At 43.6% G+C, this 27,187-nt stretch overlaps 1 protein-coding gene across 1 annotated transcript; it reads left to right on the top strand.

Moving 5' to 3' along the window:
- The first annotated feature begins 9,069 nt into the window (after positions 1 to 9,069).
- On the top strand, positions 9,070 to 25,260 carry LOC128827310 (immunoglobulin gamma-1 heavy chain-like). The gene is made up of 7 exons (XM_054011170.1): positions 9,070 to 9,136; positions 10,508 to 10,846; positions 12,554 to 12,865; positions 14,174 to 14,287; positions 14,367 to 14,419; positions 15,425 to 15,444; positions 25,185 to 25,260. Exons 1-7 carry the CDS (start codon positions 9,073 to 9,075, stop codon positions 25,258 to 25,260), a joined length of 978 nt encoding a protein of 325 aa, XP_053867145.1. The 5' UTR covers positions 9,070 to 9,072.
- The last annotated feature ends 1,927 nt before the right edge of the window (positions 25,261 to 27,187 follow it).

Below are 27,187 nucleotides of genomic sequence, written 5' to 3'. Positions count from 1 at the left end.
AGCAAAACCCAGCTGCTCGTGGTGTAGCTGTCTGAGCAGAATAAAGCAGAGAATTTATTGTTCCATCCTGCGTCTGACTCACAACAGACCTACCATCTGTTTATTATCTAATTAAAGGCACCAATTTTACTTTGTTACAATTGTACACTTCCACTGAAGTCAATACAATTACACTAGTGTAACAGACCGGCCGTTAGGAATGTTAATCTCAGGAGATGGGGATTCATTCAAAGTAAAAAATTCTGCAAAAAGAAAAGAATAAATGTTACTAAACGTATTTGTGGCTCTTAGGTCCAAAACAATCTGGCAGCAATAAATAATGATGAGGGTAAAACTAAAGTGCTTTGGGATCTACTGGTGAAAAGCACAAGGTATGAGGGAAGTGGGTTTATTATTATTATTTTTTTTTTTTTTTACAAAATCTGCCATATTTGACCATTAAAGGAAAAAATTTAATTAAGTCCCCTAAAAATGCAGAATCTGCTTCTAAGCGGCTCCATTTAGTTGTTATTTTTCAGCTTAGTTTCTCCTTTTCAACCAGTTCAGCTTTGAAAGTTGGACCATGTTCCATTTTCCTGGTTTTTTTTTTTAACATCTCTGCATTGTTAATCACTTTTTCCCTTGAGTTACACCATTATCTTTCCTTACCTCCAACAATCAGTGTGGATCCATTGCCGAAAATCAGATAGCTGCTGGTTTTAACAGCACAGTAATAGTCACCAGACTCGTTCTGCTGGACGTTGTAGATTTCCAGTGTCATGCCGTGTGTCTCGGGTTTGCAGGCAAACTTACTTACATTTTGATCATTTAAGCATTTCTTGATGCAGGTGGGCCCCTCGCCTTCTCTTCTCCTGTACCAATAAACTGAAATGCCACCTCCTTCCAGTTTTTCTTTGGAAGAACAGGGGATCTTTGCCGTAGCACTAATTCCGACAAACAGGAATTGCTGAGTCGGGTACAGAGATAACTGTGCTCCCAACACTGCAGAAATAAAACAGATTATGTCGTTTTAGTCGCTTTCATTGGATCTCTCTCTGCCATAGACAAATGGGATAGTTCCGGAATAAAACTTATTTCGTCTGCTAATACTTATGCTCTGTAAAAGTGGCTGCAGCGTGACTACTAGAAACCAGGCTAAAGCTAGCACAAGTGAATGGAAGTGCATCTAAACTGCAGCAAAACTCTGCTAAGCTCCCACAAAAGTCCACATCCTCTTGCACTGACTATTTTCTGAATGCTGTTCAGTAACACAAGGAGTTTTACCCATGGAAGAGAAAATCAGATACTTGGCAAAGAGCATGTTTGTAGAAAACACAACGAAAGTCTGACACGCTGCTTCAGTGAAGGGTCATTTCTGATGAAGAACACGGCCCAGGAGCGTGTGCTGTGGTGTAGATGGCTATCAACTGACTAGGGTTGGGGGATGGGGGAGGGTAGGTGAGGGGGGAGGAACCCACAAAGGATGCTGTATTTCTTGCTGACTGTTGATGAATTAATATCAGACCCCGAGATACTATAGGGTACATTTTCAAAAGCATCAAAGTTGCATTGATTTTCTATGGTATTTATGCCCTTAATTCTGATGCCTTTGAAAATTTGGCTCATAATGATTATAAGTATAAATACCCAAAGATCGGACAACACAGAAGAAAATATTCTCCCAAATACAGCACGCGGTATTGGGTTCTAAAGGGTCAGAATAGTTTGCAATGTTGGTTAATGTGCCAGTGTTGCAAGGTACAATGCATCCAGCATATGGCATGAAAAAATGAGGGAGTTACTTCCTGCACCCACCCATCCTTCTGCTGTATTTCCTGACAGCATGACACTAACCAGTAATGACATTTGGAGGCCAGGCTCGGAGGACTTTATTCGCCATTTAAATCACCAAAGTGAAAGCCGCAGCTTGTTTCAGAAATGACAGAACTAACGCCTCCTTTTCTGTATTTCCAGAATATGGGAGAGGTTGGACTTTGCCATGTCACCAATCTTCTTACTCTGCAGGTTGGATCCAATCCTGCAACCTGTGCACATCCAGAACACCCACTGGGGCATGAATCTGCGCAGGATTGGTCCTTTTTGGCATCGCATTTACGAGGCTGTACAGGTGTCATGGGTTTTATGAGAACCTGCTATGCCACCTATGTCATGGCACATGGCCTGACTGAGGTGCGAAGTGGTGGGGGACTCGGTCCTGGAGTGCCCCCTGGTGGTCCATTGTAGAATCATAGTTGCATCCCTGCCTCAGTTTCTTGTACTCCATTCTGGGATGGAAGCTGTATCACTCAGCCTTCCTCCGAGACTCCAGCCGGGTCTCTCTCCTTCAGGGGTTGCACGGGACCTCACCCCACAGTTCTGCTGGTCCCCGGTGGAATCCTTGCCTTAGGGCTTCTCCTACCCCTGGTTCTGGTGGGGCCCTTTTACAAGTTTCTTCAGTCCCTTCTTCAGCAGGCAGAAGCAAAAGAAATTAAAGCAGGAACAAAAAGTAAAGTTAGTGCTGCCACCCAGGTCTGGTATCTCATCAATCTCTACCCTCTTCCAAAGGGGATGGCAGGGGGACCCAGGCATGCCCTTTCCTCTGGGTGCCAGACCAGGGATCCTATGTTAGACAGTCAAAAAGACTTGTTTTTGTTTAAATCTCCGACTGCCTCCCTGAGCTGCTTCCTACCTCGGTACTTGACAGGTACTGGCAGGGAATTCGTTTGCCTGGGCAGTTTTTTCCCCATCTGACCCTGTGGAGCTCCTCCCCGCCGTCCCTCTCTGGGTACGTCTACACTGCGATAAAAAACCTGCGGCGCCAAGTCTCAGAACCAGGGTCAACTGACATGGGCTTGCAGGGCTCAGGCTGTGAGGCTAGACAATCTCAGTATAGATGCTCAGGCTGGAGCCAGGCTTTGAGACCCTGCAAGAGAGGAAGGTCTCAGAGCCCGAGCGTCTACACTGAGATTTTATAGCCCTGCAGCCCGAGCCCGGCAACCCTGTGTCAGCTGACCTGGATCAGCCATGCAGTGTAGACGTACCCAGAATCTCTCTGGCAGCTGCCCCACTCCAGCCGGGTTGCAGCTTTTTATCTTAGCTGTTAAACCTGCCATTTAGCTGCCGCTGGGGAAGTGATTGCTTCCTGTCTTAACCCTTTAGTGTCTGCTGTCTTGTAGGGTCTATACACCCCATCACAAGGAGGATATAATGCCCCTCTCTGCCTGTTATCGGGCTCTTCCATTACTACTGATCTTCTTTCTGGCTATCTCCTCCTTATTTGTGCCATGACATTTAGTTTGTTGCTTGTTTAACCCACCTCTTGTTTCCTCTGTCTGTCCCTAAACCAGTGAACATGTGGGTCACTATGGCCAGTTAGTTCATCATCTGAAAGAAAGGGTGAAGTCTCCTACCAAGCTCAAAGTGGAAAAGGGCCTTTCTCACCAGTGGTGCTACTCAGACACGTCAAATTAGTAAGGAGCTCAGCAGGACCTTGAGGCTGATGGGAGATTTTCCATCGCAACCATTTTCAGTGGAAAAGTGGATCTGAAAGACATTTTTTTTGCTGAAAAAATATCTGCTTTCCTCGGAAAATTTCGACTATTTGTTGAAAACCCGAAAACCAAAAAGTTTTAGGTTTTTCCTACAAAACGTCAAAAATGTCTTTGTAAAAATCACCCCAGTTTGTGACCAGTTCTTCTCCGCAGCACTTGGACAAAGGCAGGCCGATGCCTATGCTGCAAGGAAAGGTCAACCCCTCTGTCGGGTTGCAGCTAAGGCTAAATCAAATTCATTCATTAAAGAGTTGGCGACAATATGTTACATCACGCGGGAGCGTTCACGGGAAGGTCATTGTTCGAAATAGTTTAAAGAGGCTTTCTCGGTAACATTAGTAAGACGGATATGAATTATTTAAATGAGATACATTCAGGTGATGGCGAAAGATATTTAAACGATTTGCACTAAATTAGAGCTAAACCCAAACTGAAACACCCCCTTTGGTGAAGCTGAGAAAATTGTTTCCTGTCTCCCTGCTCCGAGCTGAAAACAAAAATAGATAAGCCATGCAGAGAGTCACAGTATTTCCGGCCAGACTCAAACAAAGAGCGGAGACAGGCCCAGAAGAGAAACCAACAGAACTCCACTGGCCATCACCTACAGTCCTCAGCTTAAACCTCTCCAACGCATCATCAGTGATCTACAACCCATCCTGGACAATGATCCCTCACTTTCACAGACCTTGGGAGGCAGGCCAGTCCTCGCCCACAGACAACCTGCCAACCTTAAGCATATTCTCACCAGCAACCACGCACCGCACCATAACAGTTCTAACTCAGGAACCAACCCATGCAACAAACCCCGATGCCAACTCTGCCCACATATCTACACCAGCAACACCATCACTGGACCTAACCAGATCAGCTACAACATCATCGGCTCATTCACCTGCACGTCCACTAATGTTATATATGCCATCATATGCCAGCAATGCCCCTCTGCTATGTACATTGGCCAAACTGGACAGTCACTACACAAGAGGATAAATGGACACAAGTCAGATATCAGGAATGGCAATATACAAAAACCTGTAGGAGAACACTTCAACCTCCCTGGCCACACAATAGCAGATGTAAAGGTTGCCATCTTACAGCAAAAAAACTTCAGGACCAGACTCCAAAGAGAAACTGCTGAGCTCCGGTTCATTTGCAAATTTGACACCATCAGATCAAGATTAAACAAAGACTGTGAATGGCTATCCAACTACAGAAACAGTTTCTCCTCCCTTGGTGTTCACACCTCAACTGCTAGCAGAGCACCTCACCCTCCCTGATTGAACTAACCTCGTTATCTCCACACTGATATATACCTGCCTCTAGAGATTTCCATTACTTGCATCTGAAGAAGTGAGGTTCTTACCCACGAAAGCTTATGCTCCCAATACTTCTGTTAGTCTCAAAGGTGCCACAGGACCCTCTGTTGCTTTTTACAGATTCAGACTAACACGGCTACCCCTCTGATACTTAAAAAAGAGCGGAGAGTCTCTTGGGATCAGATGTTTGGGTCAGATTTTTCAGCCCTATTTCCAAACGCAGGGCTAGCACCTGTTGCTTCATTAGGTAAAATTCCCATTGATGTAGGTGGAAATTTTGCCTGAGTGAGGACTGCAGAATCACAACCCAAAGTATTTCAGACAGATACATATCCCAGCTAATCCTCCAAATCTCTTGAGCTTCAGTTGTCACTACTGGGGAAAATGCCATAGGGCAGTGGTTCTCAACCAGAGGTACGTGTACCCCTGGGGGTACGCAGAGGTCTACCGGGGATACATCAACTCATCTAGATATTTGCCTAGTTTTACAACAGGCTACATAAAAAGCCCTAGCGAAGTCGGTACAAACTAAAATTTCATAAAGACAATGACTTGTTTATACTGCTCGCTATATAATATAATAATAATAATAATAATAATGGAGATATCCCATCTCCTAGAACTGGAAGGGACCTTGAAAGGTCATCGAGTCCAGCCCCCTGCCTTCACTAGCAGGACCAAGTACTGATTTTGCCCCAGATCCCTAAGTGGCCCCCTCAAGGATTGAGCTCACAACCCTGGGTTTAGCAGGCCAATGCTCAAACCACTGAGCTATCCCTCCCCCCTATACTGTACACTGAAATGTAAGGACAAGATTTATATTCCAATTGATTTATTTTATAATGATATGGTAAAAATGAGAAAGTCAGCAATTTTTCAGTACTAGTGTGCTGTGACACGTGTGTATTTTTATGTCTGATTGTGTAAGCAAGTAGCTTTTGAGTGAGGTGAAACTTGGGGGTACGCAAGACAAATCAGACTCCTGAAAGGGGTACAGTAGCCTAGAAAGGTTAAGAGCCACTGCCACAGGGGACAGAGAATGCACCATATTGTGCTATCTTCTCATGGAAGGCATGATATGGCCCACTGAGCCCTCATAAATACAGTTTTAGGCAAATACGTATGCCAGGGCTTAACTTTATTCCCTTTAGGCGTCCCACTGAAATCAATGGGATTACTCCTAGGAATACAGTTAGCACATGTCTGTACTAATGTTTGCAGGACTAGGTTCACAGATCTACAAATGCTTCGTAACATCTTTTTGTGCAGATGGGCTAAGACGATCTTTAGGAGATAAAAGAGAGAAAATAAGGAGGTATATTTAGATCTACATTACAAAAACATGTACGCTATTTTTTCCCCCTGTGGTTCAGTGAGCGAGGAAGTTCATTAACAAAGGCTGGTTCTTTTGTGGTGAAACGGTTAGACAACAAGTGATTACAGACAACAAGAAAATAAAATGTTTTGCTCTCTGACAAACAAAAAAAGAGTGGCAAAAGTAGTGAGTTGACACTGACCACAGGCAGATGCAAATAACCCAGCAACCAGCTCTGAGCTTTTGCAAATGATGCTCACAAACACAGATACCCCGTTCCCTTCAAAAAGACCAACTAAACAAACAAGCAAAGCGAAAAGCCCAGCTAAGTGAAAAAACAAAAACAAAGAACCAGACAAAGAACCCCCCCATCCGCCTCCTGCAAGCCATCAAAACATCACCCTGCAACAAATTAGCCTAACTAAGTAAACAAACCAAAAATAATAAAATATAAAACATTAAAAACAAAATCCCAACCCTAAATTCAGTTTTAGAGCCAGAGACTTCTTAAAGCCCACTAGAGACTTTACTATTGCTATTACTTTTATATGACAGGTACTCAGATACACTAGCTGTGGGTGACATGATAAAACCAGGAGATGGACGACTGATCTATGTTAAAAATACTCAAAGTTCTACACTACAGGGACATGCACTTCAAAGAGAGTCCCAAGTGCAGAAGGGTCGATGGACATGAATAGCCTCATAAATACATTTTTCAAATGTAAAAGAAAAAAGCTGTCGAATGAGCCCTTCTCTTTCCTGGAAGATGGTCTTTGGGAGTGAAAGTATATTTATTAGCTGCGGCAAATACTCTGGGTAACTGAAAACACAACAATGCTTTCTGTTTGGCTGAGATAATCTGAATCATCTTCTAACAAAGGGGTTTTGCATAGTAAATTCCTGTGTATCAACTTGAAGAATGTACTCCTAAAAGTTCAGATATTCCAGACTGTCTTTCTAAAATTGGTTAGAACCGCTTAGACCCTGGCTTAGCGGCTTTTTGTCATAGAAATAAAAATCTAATGCCTACAGTAGCTTTAAACTTTGTCTTAACATTTAACATCTACTGGACTTTATTAATGAAGAACAATTTTATAATGAATGTATATAAAAGAAATGCAACTGGATGAAATACTTTGCATTTCCTTTAATTGAATTAATAGCAGATAACCAGTAGCCATAGAGCACTCTATGGTTTTGTTACAGCTTTTTAAAAGTTGAGGATTTTTATTTTAAATACAAATAAGTAAATTTAGTAGCAGTGAAGGGAAAAAATGAGGAACAGTTAAAGCATAATCAACGGCATTGCAATCTTCTCCCTTACAGCTCTACCAAGATGCCTGAATTGCTTCTCTGTTACAATTATAGCACAGATTATTGGCTTGATTGACAGGAATTTCATATGGGCATGTCAGCATCACATCATTAACATACCTGTATTATAAATACTTATAGTACTATAGAAGTAACAAATAAAATAATAATAGTATAAACGTCATTAGGATAAAGTGTGTCTCAGCATGGTCTAACTTTTGGTGTTTAGGGCATAGTATCTCTGCTGGTTCATATCCCATTGGGATGGAATTCAATGTACAGGTGGTTGGCTAGATGAGAAAAGTTTTGAAATTATTTTTACCAAACATTCAGATTGCTTTAGCCTATTTTTGATGAGGAGATTGGCCAATATGTTAAATTCTCATGATGTTGTGTGTTTTTTTAAGCCATCCACAAACTATCAAATAGCTGTATTAAAAAAAAAAAATTGAAGCCAAGTGATGTATTCCCAATTAGACTGATCACATTTATAAAATGTAAAATGCACCAGGTGTTTTTAAAATTTAAACTTGCCTATTAACCATCCACAGCTACTTCCTATAACATTTTACATTTCTAAGCACCGTGACAAATGCAACAGACAAGCTTCAAGTAGTAGCGGTCTTCTCCTATATTTCATGGGTGTTGAAACAGCCGGAGTCTCATATATGGGACATGGGCTAGTGAGGTCCGAGTAGCTGTTTGTGCCATAGTGTATTAAACTTCCCATGAGATAGACATCAATGAGACACGATTTCCAAATGGTTTTTTAGAATATTCAAATATGTAAGATGACCGTGTTTCCGAATACACATTTACAAGAAAGGAATTGGAATATCTTCGTGGGTATTTCAGTTCTTTTTTCTCTCTAACTCGTTTTGAATATTATTGCAAGGAACATGCATTAGGCACATACCTGTGTGACCCACAATTAGGTTATGTCTCAAAGATCTCAACTGGAATAACCGTATACTTCCATTTTCTAGACCCAGCCATTCCTTTCCCACTGGGTCTCTTCCCAAAACGTTTATTTCATCTGCAATAATAACTAAACAAACAAGCTAATGTATTTTTGTACATTTCCCACACTTCCATAGTGCACGACCAGGCTCTTCAATGATTTCCTCTATCCTTTGATAAAGTATCAGGGTGACTCTTCAGAGCCACGCACCTTATTCTCTTTCTATCGGGGCTAACATCCCCCAAATACGTCTGAATGTCTGAAACCCTGAAGCACAGAAAATAATCCACATAAATTTCAGTCCAAAGAAGGGCTTGTCCCATCCATCCAATTATGAGATGAAAAATTCCTTTTAAAATACACACTCTGCTGTCACACAGTCAGACCCGGAATTTGTTGTGTAATGAATTTTAGAGGCAACTGAATATTATTCCCTAGATTTGCCCTGCTGGCTGTCAGAGTAAGATTTTGAATGGGGTTAGTAATATCTCCTGGCCCTCTCCTTTGTCACACATGTTGCCCCCACAGAACTTTAAGAGGAAATATCACATCTTCCTCTCCACGTGATAAAGTCTTTCATCAAGAGATCCATTAACTAACAGGCATCTACCATTCTCAGAGCATCAACTTTGCATGACTGAAGAAAGCCAGAAAATGTCCTACCAGATCATTTGGATGATTCTATTCTATCTGCAGAGTAAGTATTTTAGCCTGATATTTCATGCTTGTTTTGTACCTTGCTACAAAAAATTACTTTCATGTGCAAAAATCTTCTGAAATACGGGTAACACCAAGAGGAGCTGATGGGGAGAGTTAACAGTCATATGTTTTAGTTCACCAACTGAAATCCTAAGAGAGGTAATGAAATAATATGTTGTGCTCTCCACAACACCTTGAATATAGTTTAACATTTTGGATACTGTAATGGATTGTTGTTCAAAATCCAGTTCTCTTTTATGCTCATGTATTTTATATAGGCTTCCAGGGGCATTAGTCTTTTTTTATAGGTAATCAAAAAGATGATTTTAAGCCTGAATGTCTAAGATAATAAAGCATTCCCTTTCATGTACAATTTTGGTCAAATAACATTAATTTTGTTGTTTTTAACTCTGATTCAAGCTTAATATGAATGGGAGAGTGCAGTCTAGTGGACAGAGCAGAGGACCCAGGAGTCAGAACACTTGGGTTTTATTCAAAATCATGTCATTGATGTGTGGGACCCTCGCCAAATCTCTCCACTTCCCTGTGATAATTTCTCCAGCTGTACAGGGCTAATATTTCATCATCTCACAGGAAAATTGTGAGGCTGAACTCATTAATAGCTGCAAAGCAGTTTGATTATCATGTGACAGGCTCTACGTCCCGAATATTATTAGTCAAGTATCAGCGGGGGAAGCCGTGTTAATCTGGGTCTGTAAAAAGCAACAGAGAGTCCTGTGGCACCTTTAAGACTAACAGATGTATTGGAGCATAAGCTTTCGTGGGTGAATGCCCACTTTGTCAGATGTATTCAACAGGACTCTCTGTTGGATATTATTAGGGTGACCAGATAGCAAGTGTGAAAAATCGGGACACTTTTGGGGGGGGTATAGTTGTGTATATAAGACAAAGCCCCTAATATTGGAACAGTCCCAATAATATCGGGATGTCAGGTCACCCTAAGTATTATTTATTAGTATGATTGTGAGGTTTAATTCATTGTGATAAGTGCTTCAGTGTCTTTGGATGAGAGGTGATGTAGATGTGCAAAGGGATTGATTAGCATCCATGCATGCAGTGATTATTGTTTATGTTACAGCTATGCTACACTTGACAATATGGCAAAAAATACTATACTAGAAAAAAAAATTCAGCAACGTATGTTTAGTTTAAAATACATCAATTTTCCTATAGTGTATATGAATCCTAAGAAAATGCATAAGTACAAAAATAAAGTTAACCCACCCCCAATTTTTAAAACAATGGGCATTTTGCTTGGAGCAGATGCCAGGTTATATTGCATATATTGCAAAGGGTGAGTCTCTTACAAGTGATTCATGTGTTCATGTTTTTATGTTTCTTTTTATAGTGACTGCTTCACAGGAAGGGATATTGATCCAACAGAGCCCGGCACAGATCTTTCTGGCCTCTGGAAAAACTGCAGAGATACACTGTAAGCTTTCAACAAGAACACAGTATATGTACTGGTACAAAGAGCTTCAGAATGGAAGTTTGCACGGGATTTACCAGAGTTATGAGTATGCTGCACTTCCACACGAAAAATACTCGAGTAAAGTGAACATTCCGGAAAACACGTATACGCTGATTATAAGCAACGTACAAAGAAATGACTCCGGGGTGTATTTCTGTGGCCTTGCTGTATATGTACATCCGAACTTCGGGACTGGGACCAGGCTGATTGTCACAGGTGAGTTTCCAGTGGGTTGGGACAATGACATTCCAGCGGTTTGAGGGGTTCTGAGCAGAGCTGTGACTAGGCATTTGAGCACCTGGGGCAAGCCCTACTGGTTTTTGTCTTGCCCTGGTGGCTGGGGGCTGGCTGGGGTTGCTGCAGGGATGGCCCAGCCATTGGCTCCAGAGCCAATCCCTGAGAGCTGCCGCAGCCCTTTGCATGGTAAGCCACAGCAGAGCAGGGTCAGGGCAAGTGGAGGCCAACTGCGTCATGTTTCTCCCGGCCCTTCTACCTCCTACTGGCCCTGAGAATTTCCCAGCCAGGCTCCTGCAGGGATAAAAATGATGGGGGGGTGCTGCGGTGAGCTTCTGAGCCCAGACCCCCGAGCACCAGCCTCTGCCGTGAGCCCAGACCATGAGCCGCGCGTATAAGCCCCCTGCTGCTGCTAGCGGCCTGCACCGCCCAGTGCCAGGCTTCGGGGCTCGCTGTGCTGGGGATCCCCCAGCTTCCAGATCGGGCGGGTGGGGGGCGCTGCACCCGCTGCAGGGGCCGGGGGCGGCTGACTGCATTCCCTGCTTGGGTAGCTCCAGCAGTGGGGCCACCAGGGGTTCTGAGAGCTGGGGGACAGGAGCCTACAGGGGAAAGAGAGGAACAAGGAGAAGGGTGGCTTGGGGCAGGTGCAGGGGAGCTGGTGGGGGCAGTGACTGCGGGAGTTGGGGAGGGGGACATGGGAAGCCAAGAGCTGTGGTTGAAGGGAAGCCTGGGAGGCAGGTATGGAGAGACCTCGAGGGCCCCAGAAGAGCTTGGCAGAACCTTTGGGGCCCTCAGGGGGAGGGAGCTGAAGGGAAAGGAGGGATCCAATCTTTCCTTTCCGCCCCATTTTTCCACCTCTGTAGCTTTGCGCCCTGGGCGGCTGCCCCGCTTGCCCCATCCTGGTTATGGCCCTGGTTCTGAGACAGAATCTTGCAATTGTGATTATCTGACCCCCACCCCCACCCCATTTCGGTTTTAAGTCATCAGCGGTTTATGCCGAGAGGTAGAACAATCCAGGTAGTGGATACTGTATGAGACTGTGAATTAGGAAACCTGGATTGTAATCCTGAACCATTGGCCACCCATCACTCTGCAACTAAAATGGGGTAATGACTCTTACTCGCCTCCATAGAGTGCTTTGATCTCTAACTACTGATGAGAAATGCACCAGTGCTAGCTGTTAGTACTATCCTACCTTCTCATAGGCACGCTCACGGACTGGACCTAGTGAAAGCCACCTGAGCCTGGGATGTGATGCATCTTCCTGCTGGTCTTCTAAAACTTTATTAATCCGGCTCTTCACTAGGCATTCACTAATGTGGTTTGCATGGGGGAGCTTTTTACTCGAGAAACTCAGCAGGAGTTGAACATAAGATTACAGTGTAGTAAAGAGGTGTCTAATTTTTGAATCTCCACCCTCTGCAGATATGCAGAATATTAAGACCATCAAGGAGCCAGGGGAACCGTTTGGGGTGGGACGAAGGAGTGTAATGGGATGAAATTAGCAAGAGAAATCCCCTTTGTGCAAGGGAAGTCCCTCCATTTAAGACACGGAAGACTAGACTAGACAATGCACTAGATACTTAAAATATTCTCCACTGGCAGGGGTAGGAACTGGGTAGGGACTAGCTGAGCTACAGGTAACAGGTCTTTCCGGTCTCTATTTTGGGTGACTCCACTCTCTTTTAGATGCCTCTGAGCCAAGACTTTCCATCCTGGTTCCCTCCACCCCAGAAGATGCTGAGCGTCCCCCCATCATTCCTCTGCTCTGCCTGCTGTCTGATTTCACTCCTCCCTGGAGTGAAGTTTTCTGGGACACTGGTGAGGAGGCATCTGAGGGTCAGATGGATGCTGGAGCCATAGACGGGAACGGGGTCTTTAGTGTTTGGAGCCTAATGACAATCCCTTCTGAGACGTGGAAGCAGAAGATGATCTGCACTTGTACAGCCAAGGAGAGCAGCACGGGGAGAAGCATCAATGCTACAGTCTCCAAGGAAACAGGTCCAGTATCATATCCTATCTAACCTGTTCTGTCTCCCAAGACATTTATATCTGGTGTCTGGTGAAAACTTCACCTCACGTCAGGACAAATACACAGCTCTAAAGGGTTACTGCTGAGCTAAATAACTAAAATGAGGGGGACTAGGTATAAAAACTACCTAGAGGCCTTGAATTGTGGGAGAGACAAGGTGGGTGAGGTAATATCTTTTATTGGACCAACTCTGTTGGTGAAAGAGACAAGTCTGAGCTACTCGGAGCTCTTCTTCGGGCCTGTGTAGCTCGACAGCTTGTTTCTTTCACCCAACGGAAGCGGGTTCAGTAAAGGATATGACCCCACCCCCCTTGCCTCTCTAATATCCTGGGACCAACACAGCCATGGCATCAAATTATGAGAGAACGTTCTGGTAGCTCCCCTGTCACCCGCCTTTCCTCGCTCTCTCTTAAAACCATTTTTCAATGAGCAGTGGTAAGAAGTGGGATCTGTGGCAAAACTGCTCCTAGCTCTTTCTCCTTATGGGCCTGCTTGAAAGCCCATTGAAGTCAGTGGAAAGATTCACATAGACTTCAGTCAGTCTTGGGTCAGACGCTATCTGAGCACTGCTGCTACAAGGGTTTGAGGAGTGTTAATGGCAAAGAGACAGGAGAATGGCTTGGGGCTCTGAGATGGAATAACTAGGACAATGGGAGTGAACTGAGCGAAGGAAAAAGTAGGATGAATACCCAGGATTCCCGATGAGATCTATTGGGTTGTGGGTTTGTCTCTCAAGTGACAAGGATGAAGCCTTATTTAAAGTTGGACTGGATAAAGCACTAGTGAGTCTACTGTAGGGACTAGTCAGGGAGGTGAACTACATGAGACCTACAATCACAGGCCTTTGCTATCTCTAACATTTATGATTCTACGATGCTCCCTAAAAGGGTTTTCATTCTAATTCAGTTTAACTCACTCTAGTCATCAGTGGAACAGTGATTCCCAGACTGGATCAGTGATTCTTAGGCTGAAATAAATCACTTCTTGATAAAATAATGCCCAGTGCAGGCAAGCAGAGTTAATAAATAACAAAACTTAGCTTACCTCGGGCTACCAATGGCCTGAATCCAGCACCAAGTGGTCAACCGGCCCCAATGGCGCCACCTCCAGGTGGGGAGTGTGACAATGACCTGAGACGGTGGATTTTGGAGGGAAGGTCTCACTTCTGTGCCTGGCGTTCCAGGAGACGTGGATGACACAGACCCACTCTTTTTAATGGGATTTTTCCCCTAACAAATCTTTGCTCAGTGCCGAACGTTGTTCTCTTCTCTCTGCAGATGGGGCCAGGAAAGAAAACTGCAGTTATGTGTTATACGCTGGGCTGTCTTGTATTTTCATCCTTGTCGTCATCCAGCTGCTGATCGTGCTCTTCAGAAAGCGTCCCACCAGAGGTAACTGTTTATAATTCTATCTGCTAGGAAGCAGACATTCATCACCTATCCCTGTAACTGTCCTTTTGTTCTTCTCCAGCAGGGAAAGCTGTGCAAACAGGGAATCAAATACCTATGAGGCACCTTCCACAGGTAAAGTGATTTTTTAGCCACTGGCGCGTCAGAAAGATACAGTATATTCATAGGGTGTTAAACTAGCGTCCTGGCCAAATTCCGACACTGGTGGCTACATTCCGACTACTTGATTTCCTCTGACGTTCACGTGAAGAAGCTATTCTTTCATTTCCCTCCTAATGTAGACATCAACTGCTTTGTAGGGTTGCCAGTGCAGAATTGCTATTGTATTACCACATTCCTGCCTGCCCGAGTGGTGGATGAAGTAATGCTTTTTATGCTTCTTTATGAGTTTTACATGGACCAAAAAAGAAAAAAAGTCTGAACAGCTGGTTACATTCATCCAAACGTTGCTCCAAGTTACATGGTCATACATCGAGTTACCCCCTCATTGGCATTAGTGGAATTACTCAAAGCAACATTGGTCTGGCAGAATTTGGCCTAAATATTTTTCACTCTCCCATAATTCAAAAGCAGGCCAACTAATGGCCTGCAAACTTTAAAAAAAAAAAATCACTTCAGGGCCCAGACTAGATGTTAAAACATTTAATCCTTCTAGGAATTTTGAGAAGGCAAGAAGACTGAAAATAGGAATTTAGAATGGAACAGTTCTAACAACAGGGGCGGGGGGTCTAATTCTTGTAGCAGATACACTGATGCAACTCCAATCCCAGCAGTAACGGAGATGAGAATTTAGCTTGTGGTTACTACTGGATCTTTTGGGTCACATTTCTCTGTCATTTGCAACAGCCCATTTATGTGCATTTATGCCAGTGTAGATGAGATCCGAATCTAACCTCTTTTTTGTAAAACGCTTCTACACAATATTCTGCTCTCACTTACATTGACATAAAATTGAATTCCGTTGACTTCAGAGGAGTTACTCTAGTTTTACATCGGTGTGAGTGAGAGTAGAATTTGGTTTCTTGTCTTGTTACCTAATAAGTAGTACTAGTTAAATGTATGAGATTATAGATTTGCATTAAGAATATTAATATCTGGTCTTTCCTTTTTCTGTTCCAGACCGAGTATGCAGCTGTGAGGTACAATAAATGAAAAGTGCCTTTTTAACTGACATGGTCTGACAAAATTATTTATAGGGTTTAAAAAAACTATGCATGAGGGGAAAATGAAAGTGAAAGAATTTCTGAGTCTAATGTCTGCACTTTACTAATTACTAAAATGTGAGGTGGCTGGGCTTAAAATACAACTTGTTATAGACTCATAGACTTTAAGGTCAGAAGGGACCATTATGGTCATCTAGTCTGAGCTCCTGCACAACGCAGGCCACAGAATCTCACCCACCCACTCCTGTAATAAACCCCTGACCTATGTCTGAGCTATTGAAGTCCTCAACTTGTGGTTTAAAGACTTCAAGGTGCAGAGAATCCTGCAGCAAGTGACCCGTGCCCCACGCTGCAGAGGAAGGCGAAACCCCACCAGGGAAATGTTATAATGTACCAGTCTCCAAACCATTTTTGACACCACATATTTAAATAAATTGTTTTCTTTTTGGTTATTGTGGAGAATTACTTGCTCTGTATCCCCACATCATTGTCAGTGGGAGAATTGCCATTGACTTCTATGAGCATAGGATCAAGCCTTTAAACAGGATTGTTTTACATATTTACACAAGGGATTTGATCCTATATTCCTTGTGCCCCCCCAAAGTCCCACTGAGGTAAATGGGAGCTTGGGGTACACCGGAAAGCAGAATGGGGCTTTAAGACTTATGAGATGTTTCATTATCTTTCCCTAATCTCCAATTATTATCATTTTTAAAAAAATAAGATGTTACATATTTTACATTTGTATTTTTTTAAATTACTCTTAAATCATAGTTCCGTTGCTATGATGGTGACATGGCTGGTATTGTTCGGTGATGTGACTGTACAGCAGCCCACTCAAACTTGTGAAACATTTGATCACTTTTGTCAGTGTTTTAGCAAATGAAAATACAGAGAGAGAGAGAGAGAGAGGAGAGAAGTTGGTTCTTTGTTTGGACAGTTACTGAATGTGCAGAACCAGGGTACAGATTGTTTATAGTGGGGGAGAGAGTTAGCTCTGTCTCCCCCCCATCTCTACCCCGTACACATTACAAATACATTTTGGAACATTCCTACCCCCCAATGTATGGCCAAAATCTGGCCAATTTCCATTTTCCATGTAGCACAAGATTTTTAGATCTAATTTTTGCTAAGTGGCTGCCCTCAACGTACAGTAGGACTGAAGCCCTGCATGTCCATCCTTTCTAGCTGACTGTATGTGGTTTGGCTGGATGAAGGTACGCATCATGGCAAATCATAGGCCAAGTGAAAGAATAACTAGATACTAGCACACAAATTTAGTTTCAAAAGCCATGGGGATGTGTGTTGCTGCACTGCCACCTAGTGGTGAAGAGGCAGATGGTCTTTTCCCCAGTTATACTGAGACCATTTTATACTGCAAAAAGAACAGGAATACTTGTGGCACTTTAGAGACTAACAAATTTATTAGAGCATAAGCTTTCGTGGACTACAGCCCACTTCTTCGGATGCATATGCTGTAGTCCACGAAAGCTTATGCTCCTGTTCTTTTTCCGGATACAGACTAACACGGCTGCTACTCTGAAACCTGTCATTTTATACTGCTCTCCATAAGGCCCTTTCACATTGAAACAGGGCTGTACAGGGCCCTTGATGTGCATGAGAATCAGGACCAGAGTTTTCTCTTTAGAACTGGCCTCAGTTTGAAAAAAAGGAAAAGCCCATAATGCGTCCTTCTAGGATTTTAGCGCCCTGCTGGTTTGACAGCTCTGGAGCCTGAAGCATTGTATTTATCAAAGAGGTATGTTGTAATGAAAAGCAGGGAGGGGTTTCATGGGCGCAATGGGGAATGGAACAAACAATTAATTGTGGTCCACACTTTTGTGACAAAATATCGCTGGTGACTCCCATTATAATAAACAGTATTTGTGTTGGTTAACACAGAGAACACAATTAAAGCATTTGAAGCTCAAATAGTTAAGTAAAAACCTATTTTAACCATTTTTCTTACTCCTTTTCCTGTTATACAGAGTGTTTCCTAGGAGAAAATATCTTGTTTAGTAGGTTTTTTATAGTATTAAATGTGGTAGCAACTGTTCTTGAGAAAAAGTCAATAGGGGTTCTCACACCAAATTTTTTGGTAGCCTCAGAGTGCAGCCACCAACTCTTGCTGGTGACACTTTTTCCTAAAATACTTAATTAACTTTAGGAAAAACAAATAAATATGCACATATACAAATCCAAATCATTGTAATTTATTTATGTAAGGTGACTTTTTTGCGGACTCAGTAATGCTGTGAACAGTGATATTTGTATGTTTGTTAATATCACTTTTCACAGCACACTTAATAGGCGCCTCCTCCTGGCTGCCTAGGGGATTAGCTCCTTCCAGGTCCAATGCCCTTTTCCTCACAGCATGGTCCTCTCTCTCTCTCTCTCTAGAACTTCAGGTACTCCTTCATGACTCAGCCCTCCAGCCAGGTCACTATTGTCCTCCCCTTCTGGGGTATCAAAGTCCCACTGGATGATCTGTCTCAAGCAGTCTTCTGGTCCACTGCCCAGACTGTGCCACTTCCCCAGTGGCTGGTAGGGGAGCCCAGGCCCACCTCCCCATTACTCCAGGTTCAAATCCAGGGACCCTATAACTGCTTGCACCCTGACTCCTTTGCTGTTTCCCTTGGACTCCACCCTACTTCTTTGTTCTTATCTTCTGGCCTCTCCATCTCTCTGAGTTTACCAGCCCAAACTCCCTTCTTCCAGGGAGTTACTGCAGACTACCTCCATTGCCGCCTTTTTCTTTTTCTCTTTTTTATGGCGAAGCAGACTTGACTAATAATCAAGCCACCTCCAGCTATAATTCCTCCATACTTAGTGGTTTATATCCTCTCGCTCTGCCCTGTGTCTTTCAGGTAACGTATCAGCACCTTTTTAGTAATACTCCATTTCCTGATATTTTTACTAAAAAACATAATGTTTTTTTTTTTTATCTTAAGACTTTTGAATTCCTCAACAAGCTTTTCCCCTTCTGTATGAAAGCCCTGACACACCCATAAAAGGTGATCAATTGATTCTTCCACTGTACAGAGTGAAGTTAGTTCATCTTTGTGTCATTTATTTGAGTAAGATTTTTGTTTAAGGGACAATGGCCAGTTAATACTCAAAACGAAAGCACTTCAGGCCCTGAAGTATGTCATAATCCTTAACTCTAGGTCACAAGTAAAAAAAAAAAAAAAAAAATCCATCTTCCTTTTTCATTAATCCAATTTTTTTGCCATTCCTCTTTTAAATTTGTCTGTATTCAGCTTTTGAATTCCTGTTTACTCAAGAATATTGCTACTATGTCAATCCTTCCATTTCTTACAGCATTTTTCACTGCTTTGACCGCCATTTTGTTCCCCTTTATCCCAATATGCACTATGATCCAAACTAATGCTACATGTATCCCCATCTGCACTAATTCTGTTATTAGAAATATAATTTCATTGATTAAATCACTTCTACCTTCCAAGACACCCTTTTTTTATCACCGTTAAGACCAGAGATTGAATTTTTTTAAATGACCGCAGCTGCTGGGCGTACATCTCAGATTCAGTTTAACACTAACATTGTTGCTACTAGTTTGGCTGTCATGACAGCTACATAATGAGGTACTAATTCCCAATTTTGGTGTACAATATGCCGTCCTTACTCTTCCTCCCTTTTTTTTCCCAACCCATCTGTATACATTTGACAAAACCAACGCCACTTTTCATTTATATATTGGTACACTTCATTTTTAATACCTACTCTCTTTTTTATACCCTTAAGTTTATAAAGTACATCTAAATCCATGTTTGGTCATGCAACCTGCCATCCGTAACTAATTTTCCCATGTCTAAAAGTTATGACTTTGTTCAGTTTTTCCTGGTCTTTCAACTCCTGCATCCACATTTACTCGAACGGCATGTGGAGTTCTCACATCACGTGCTATAGTTTGCCTATCAAATTCTCAACAGTCCTCGTATATTTGTTTGGTGTTTTCATCACTGTGGTTCCTAGTAACTTTAGCTCAGAAAGTAAGTCCCAGTAGTTTTATTCATAGTGTAACTGGCATTTTACTAGAAACGATCTGTAGTGAGCATATAGGTGTTGTAATAAATGCACTGCGTGCAATTTGTAGTGCCTGGGCTTACATTAAATCTAATTACTTAAGTTCTGATTTTTTATGCTGACCCGAAGGCTTAGCAGCCATGGTCAATAATTGGTCTGATTATGGCTCCGTATACCATCAGCTCTGCTTTCTTATCTGCCTCCCAATTAGTCCCAACAAGACTTTTAAGCAGGTTAATCCTTCCTGTACATTTATCTTTAACATTGTTTATATGGTCTTTCCGACGTAACTTAGTATCAAATATTACCCCTAAGAATTTGATTGATTATCTGTTTGTTCTCCATTCACACACAGTTTACGTTCCTTTGTAACTTTCCTCTTCGTAAAGATCAGTCCTCTGGTTTTAGCAAAGGAGAACTTGAAACCCCATGCATTTCCTCAGTCTCTCGTGATGCTTCGCTGATTCTCTTTTCTGCCACCTCAAAATTTCTGCTCCTCACACACAGAGCACAATCATCTGGAAACAAAGTGACACCTACCTCGCATTTCTTTATTTTTGGGAGATCATTTATCATAATATTGGTCTGACGACACTTCCCTGTGGTACACCATTTTTAAAATTGTACGTTTTCAACATAACTTTCCCAACTCTGACCTGCACACTCCTTTTACTCAAAAATTCTCTAATCCACCCCTACCTTATTTCTGTCATCCCGACTGCACCTACTTTGTACAATAAGCTTTCCCTCCATAGCAGGTCATAGGCCTTTTCAGTATGTAGAAAGGCAGCTATCGCCTCAGACTTTTTTCCATTTCAGTTTATAATTTAGCAGTGTAATCAATGGTGCACACCAAGGAGGGAATAACAGTAGGGAATTCAGGTTCACATCCCAGGTGTTCAGGAATTAGTCAAAGCAAATGGAGGTGGTGATTGTAACAGGGTGGTATCATCTGGTTCCCTCTCTCTGACTCGGTCTGATCAGGACAACTTTTGGGATCAGCATAATGAAGGCCCAAGGGTGTGATCATGGATTCCAGGGCCTCGGCAGATGGTAGGGGCAGTGGAAAACAAAACAGGGAGCTATCCAGCTGGCTATGACCCCCAGATAAGCATCAACCAGAGGAATCTGTCAACCTCATCCCATCAAAATTAGTCAATGAAAACACATTTCTGGCGAGTTTGAGTATAAATATTTCCTCCCATTTCTGCTCACTGTTATGTCAACATGTAACCTTACCAGTAATCTTGCTGTCTCCCCTTCAAGTTTGCTTCTCATCTACGCTAAGGTCCCTTTGCTCCCTGCTGGCAGCATAAAGAGGCCTTAAAGGGGATGTAAATGCATTTTATGCCTGAATAGTATAAAGGAGACTGGGTGGAAATGAGACTCAGGCCCATCCTTTTTACACCAGTCTCTCTGTCTCCAGCTTTAATCTTACTTTTAATCAACAACTTTATATTACAGGCCAAGCTGGTCTTCTGTTATCCTTTATCCGCTTTGGCCAAGTGACAATGGTCACTTACCCGCAGCCTGGCAGAGTTCCCACCGGCTGGACGCTCGCCAGGCTGTTGTGTTTGGGACCCATCTCAATGGGCCACACATGCTCTTTAAGTCTCCTGAGTCTGAACGAAGTCCAGGCACACACCGGGAGCACAGACAGTGTCTAGCACCCCCTTCTGATGGCTGAGACCTGGCGGTCTAACTGTCTACCCCTGGGACCAATGCACACCTCTTCCCAGAATTCCACCTTGTGGGTACTCTGGACTTATTTCTGGGGCATGCAACAGTGAAAGCAAACAGACACACAGACTTTGCACAGGATTCTAAACACAATTGCTCTTTACTTAGCAAAAGAGAGACACAGATCTAGACAAAATAATAAACACACATATATGCATTTCCCTGCCTGTTTCCTCACCACTCTGGAGAGTTCTTTGGGCTTGGGCAGAATCCTCTGGGGTGTCCAGGATCCTTCTCGTGCAGCTCATGGCTTCTCTTCAGAAACTTGGACCCTCTTCCCCTTTCTAGGTCCACAAGCTTTCTCTAACCTTGGCTAGTCCTGCATTTAACAGACACCCCTGCTATAAAACCATGCTCCTGTCCAAAGCATCTTTATTCCGCTGGTCGGAGCTTTCCATTCCTTCACCCTGCAGAGATGTTGGAGGAACTAGCTTCTCCCAACTTCAGCCAACCCATTGTCCAAAGATATCCTGAACAGGTGACCATTAAGGGTTAACAATCATCTATTGTCCCTGGTCTGGCAGATACGTGCTACATCCCGTCAGTAAATGGTGAATTCCTCATACAGACAGTCCCTGATAAACAATTCCACAATAACTTCATAACACCAATCAGAATCCATAAGCTATACCCATCATCACAAGTATCAGGGGGTAGCCGTGTTAGTCTGTATCTACAAAAACAACAAGGAGTCTGGTGGCACCTTAAAGACTAACAGATTTATTTGGGCATAAGCTTTCATGGGTAAAAACCTCACTTCTTCAGATGCATAGAGTGAAAGTTACAGATGCAGGCATTATATACTGACACATGGAGAGAAGGGAGTTACTTCGCAAGTGGAGAACCAGTGTTGACAGGGCCAATTCAATCAGGGTGGATGTAGTCCACTCCCAATAATAGATGAGGAGGTGTCAATTCCAGGAGAGGAAAAGCTGCTTCTGTAATGAGCCAGCCACTCCCAGTCCCTATTCAAGCCCAGATTAATGGTGTTAAATTTGCAAATTAATTATAGTTCTGCTGTTTCTCTTTGAAGTTTGTTTCTGAAGGTTTTTTTGTTCAATAATAGTGACTTTTAAATCTGTAATAGAATGACCAGGGAGATTGAAGTGTTCACTTACTGGCTTTTGTATGTTACCATTCCTGATGTCCGATTTTTGTCCATTTATTCTTTTGCGGAGGGACTGTCCGGTTTGGCCAATGTACATGGCAGAGGGGCATTGCTGGTACATGATGGCATATATAACATTAGTAGATGTGCAGGTGAATGAGTGTGGCTGATGTGGTTGGGTGTGGCTGATGTGGTTGGGTCCTCTGATGGTGTCGCCAGAGTAGATATGGGGACAGAGTAGGCAACGAGGTTTGCTACAGGGATTGTTTCCTGGGTTGGTGTTTCTGTGGTGTGGTGTGTAGTTGCTGGTGAATATTTGCTTCAGGCTGGGGGGTTGTCTATAAGCGAGGACTGGCCTGCCTCCCAAGGTCTGTGAGAGTGAGGGATCATTTTCCAGGATAGGTTGTAGATCGTGGATAATGCGCTGGAGAGGTTTTAGCTGGGGGCTGTATGTGATGGCCAGTGGTGTTCTGTTATTGTCCTTGTTGGGCCTGCCCTGTAGTAGGTGATTTCTGGGTACCCATCTTGCTCTGTCAATCTGTTTCCTCACTTCCCCAGGTGGGTATTGTAGTTTTAAGAATGCTTGATAGAGATCTTGTAGGTGTTTGTCTCTGTCTGAGGGGTTGGAGCAAATTCGGTTGTATCTTAGGGCTTGGCTGTAGACAATGGATCGCGTGATGTGTCTTGAATGGAAGCTGGAGGCATGTAGGTACGTATAGCGGTCAGTAGGTTTATGATATAGGGTGGTGTTTATGTGACCATCACTTATTTGCACTGTAGTGTCCAGGAAGTGGATCTCTTGTGTGGACTGGTCCAGGCTGAGGTTGATGGTGGGGTGGAAATTGTTGAAGTCCAGGTGGAATTCTTCAAGGGCCTCCTTTCCATGGGTCCATATGATGAAGATGTCATCAATGTAGCGCAAGTAGAGGAGGGGCACTAGGGAACAAGAGCTGAGGAAGCGTTGTTCTAAGTCAGCCATAAAAATGTTGGCATACTGTGGGGCCATGCGGGTACCCATAGCACCAGGATACTCACCTCCACGCAACAGGCAGTTGAATAGAGCTGGTGGACTAACGAAAGGTCTCTGTACTTGCACAGTAGATGCGACACTGTTCCTGCAGTAAATTGTGGGGAGTGAAAGAAAATTTCTGGCATCCATTTATGCTGGAATTTCTGTGTGTTCCCTAGAACTGTTGATGTGGGGCAAAGTTTGTTTTGTGGAACCCCAGGGTCTAGTCCTATAGAACAGCTAGCGATTCTCTTTTGCCCTGGTAACATTTCCTTCTTTGGTAAACAGCAATTTATTTGGCTCAGCTTCTCTAGGGAAAACCCAGAATGCGCCTTTAACCTAGTGCCTGAAAGCTAAGGTCACCAATTTTTGCTGAAAGAGGACAAAAATAGAGAACACTAGCAAAATAATCAACTACGTGGGGTAGCTGGTTCCAGTAAACTCTGAAACTCATCGGTCAGCCCAATATCCACCTCCACCCCGCTGCCACTGGGGAGAAAATCTGTAATTTGTTTACGTGCCCTGTTACGAAGGAGGATCCAAACCCACACAAGAGAGTGGGAATGCTGGATAACTGAATGGGACAAAGTGGGGGGGGAGGAGAAGGAGTGAGAGAAGAGGTCTGAAGATACAGTTTTTAAATACTCTCCTGGACATGGATGTGACAAATAGCAGTGTCAAACCTGTCTTGGTGATTTGGCCATGAATCCTCTCATTTTGGCTGTATCGGAACATTGTGGTAGTTGCCTCCTAAGTGAGAGTGGCTCAGCATTACAGACAGAAGAAAAAATCACTGCCATGGGGAAGAGAAGCACACCCCTCCTATGGCCGGAGAGCAATCTATCCTCCAACTGTTCCAAACGGGTCTGGAAATGACACTAGTCCGGCCACTTGGTCAGGCCCATATGAAGGAGAGGTTGAGTTACGTGCGCAGTAAGGAAGTTGCAGTATCCATTCGCTAGTGGGCTCCAAAATGGCATTGGGACAGGAAGCTGCCAGCAGCGACGCACAGGGAGAGCTGGTGGAAAAATGCAGAAAAAATTGGAAAAGCCGAACAAAGCTCTTGAAATTGTGGGCCCAAGGTAAACAGCATGTTGTAGTCCTAGTTTGAAAATGACAATGGCAGCCATACATATATAGGTGAGAGAATAGAAAATGACATTCCTGACTTGGAAAGTTATTTTTATAATTAGTAAAAAATAGCACCTTGCCTCCCAAAGAATCTAATCATTTCTTGCAGATTTGCACACATAGCACCACTGAAATACAGCCTCATCTGGGGTGGAGGACACAGCATCCAAGCAAGTACTTGTTACAAAAGAGTTAAGGAAAGCAAAACTTTAATCAGACACTGTGGTAAACCCCTATTCTTATGGAAAGTACCACGATTTCCCTCAGAATGATGGAAAGCATACAGGATCTTGGTTTTTAAAGACGCCTCTGGAAAGATCATCAAACTGCATTTCAATGATCTGCCTCACCCTTAGGAAACGATAAACACAACAGTTTTGAGAGACGCAAACTAAGGAGAAGCGGAAGTCTAGTTTCAGAAACAGAGAAAGATAGTTCAGATGGGGGGGAAATTCTTCAGGCTTCCTTCCTACACATAACGTTATACTGTGGTAACTAACAAAGCCCACCTCTTGTCCCCTGTTATCTAAACCACCAAACAATGTCTTTCCTCAGCTACTTCCTCAGGAATGTTGTAATGTAATCCACTTGGGCTTGATTCATTGTTAATTTAGAATAGTTTCATTTACTCATCCATCCAATCTTTAATTTCCCTTTAAGTTTTGTTTTCCTCTGTTAAAGCTGGGATATGACGTTCAGCTTCCTAAAGCAAAGGGTGCTCGACAACATCATCTACACAGCCATCTCCTCACATTAGATGTCTTGCATCTGAAGAAGTGAGGTTCTTACCCACGAAAGCTTATGCTCCCAATACTTCTGTTAGTCTCAGGCCTAGTCTTCACTTACCGGCTGGTCCGGCGGCATGCCATCGATGTTCTGGGATCGATTTATCGCGTCTGGTTAAGACGCGATAAATCGATCCCGGAAGTGCTCACAGTCGGCGCCGGTACTCCAGCTCGCCGAGAGGAGTACGCGGCGTCGACGGGGGGAGACTTCCGGCCGCGTCTGGACCGCGGTAAGTTCGGACTAAGGTACTTTGAATTCAGCTACGTTATTAACGTAGCTGAATTTGCGTACCTTAGTCCGAAGTCCGGACTAAGTGGGGACCAGCCCTCAAAGGTGCCACAGGACCCTCTGTTGCTCCTCACATTAGGGTGACCAGATGTCCCGATTTTATAGGGACAGTCCTGATTTTTGGGTCTTTTTCTTATATAGGCTCCTATTACCCCCCCACCCCCATCCCGATTTTTCACACTTGCTGTCTGGTTCACCCTACCTCACATCCTCAGCCTAAAATTAAACCTACCACCACTGGCAAATCAAGCACTCACTAATCATGGTTCTTTAGCTACTCTGCCTACCTCCTTTGTTCTCAAGAGCAGTGATAGCTTCTTATCTAATAAGCCAAAGGGTCCTCAACATATCTTTGATGCCCATACCATGGTCTCTCCATTGAAACTTTGTGTAGGAAGAACAACATGTGGTTGAGTGCATCAGACGTCACATAAAATTTCCATATACTTTAAAAATGGCATTTGGGTCTCATGAACAAAATCTTTGCGGTTTCATCGGGTTGTGCTTTATAATTAAGGCAAGACAGGTCCTAGAGAGGTTCACAAAATGAAGCCCTGCTTGTTCTTGGCATCGGTGTAACTTGTAAAACCATGAAATACTAACAGGACATGCTGTAGTAAGAGTAGTGGGTGTGACCCGAGGTGCCTGGGGCAGCCCTCACTGGAAATGCCAAGGTCAGGGCAAGCTGCAAAAGGGAGAATAGATACTCCCAAGACTGGTGGGTAACACTGAAGTTAAACTCCCCAACCAGTCAAACTGTGCCTCTGATCCCCCACACTGGTTATCAAACAAAAAAAGAAATCAGCCAGCCCCCTTTATTGCATTCCAGTCTCTGGCTCCCAATCAGCATCTACGTCCTGTACAGTGAGAAGTTATTTTAAACCCTGATCACATACACAAAATGTTCTTCTGACCCCAAAGGGTCAGCCACATCACCAGATCAGCATAGGTTTGGATTTTACCCAAAATACCACGTTGCCAGACAATCCTTTAATGTCTAAAAAAGACGGTTACTCACCGTTGTAACTGTTGTTCTTCGAGATGTGTTGCTCATATCCATTCCATTAGGTGTGTGCGCGCCGCGTGCACGATCGTCGGAAGATTTTCTACCCTAGCAACACCGGCGGGTCGGCTGTGGAGCCCCCTAGAGTGGCGCCTTCATGGCGCTGAATATATACCCCAGCCGACCCGGCGCCCCCTCAGTTCCTTCTTGCCGGCTACTCCGACAGTGGGGACGGGGGGCGGGTTTGGAATGGATATGAGCAACACATCTCGAAGAACAACAGTTACAACGGTGAGTAACCGTCTTTTCTTCTTCGAGTGCTTGCTCATATCCATTCCATTAGGTGACTCCCAAGCCCAACTTAGGTGGTGGGGTCGGAGTGAGACATTGCCGTGTGCAAAACCGCTGATCCGAAGGCAGCATCGTCCCTGGACTGCTGCACTAGTGCATAGTGAGCTGTAAACGTGTGGACTGATGACCAAACCGCCGCTCTACAAATGTCCTGTATCGGAACATGTGCCAGGAAAGCAGTCGAGGAGGCTTGGGCCCTCGTGGAGTGAGCGGTGAGGTGCGGTGCTGAGACACCTGCCAGGTCATAGCAAGTCCG

Source organism: Malaclemys terrapin, chromosome 21, assembly GCF_027887155.1.
Source record: "Malaclemys terrapin pileata isolate rMalTer1 chromosome 21, rMalTer1.hap1, whole genome shotgun sequence".
Lineage (NCBI taxonomy): Eukaryota > Metazoa > Chordata > Testudines > Emydidae > Malaclemys > Malaclemys terrapin.
This window is presented reverse-complemented; position numbering and strand designations above follow the sequence as displayed.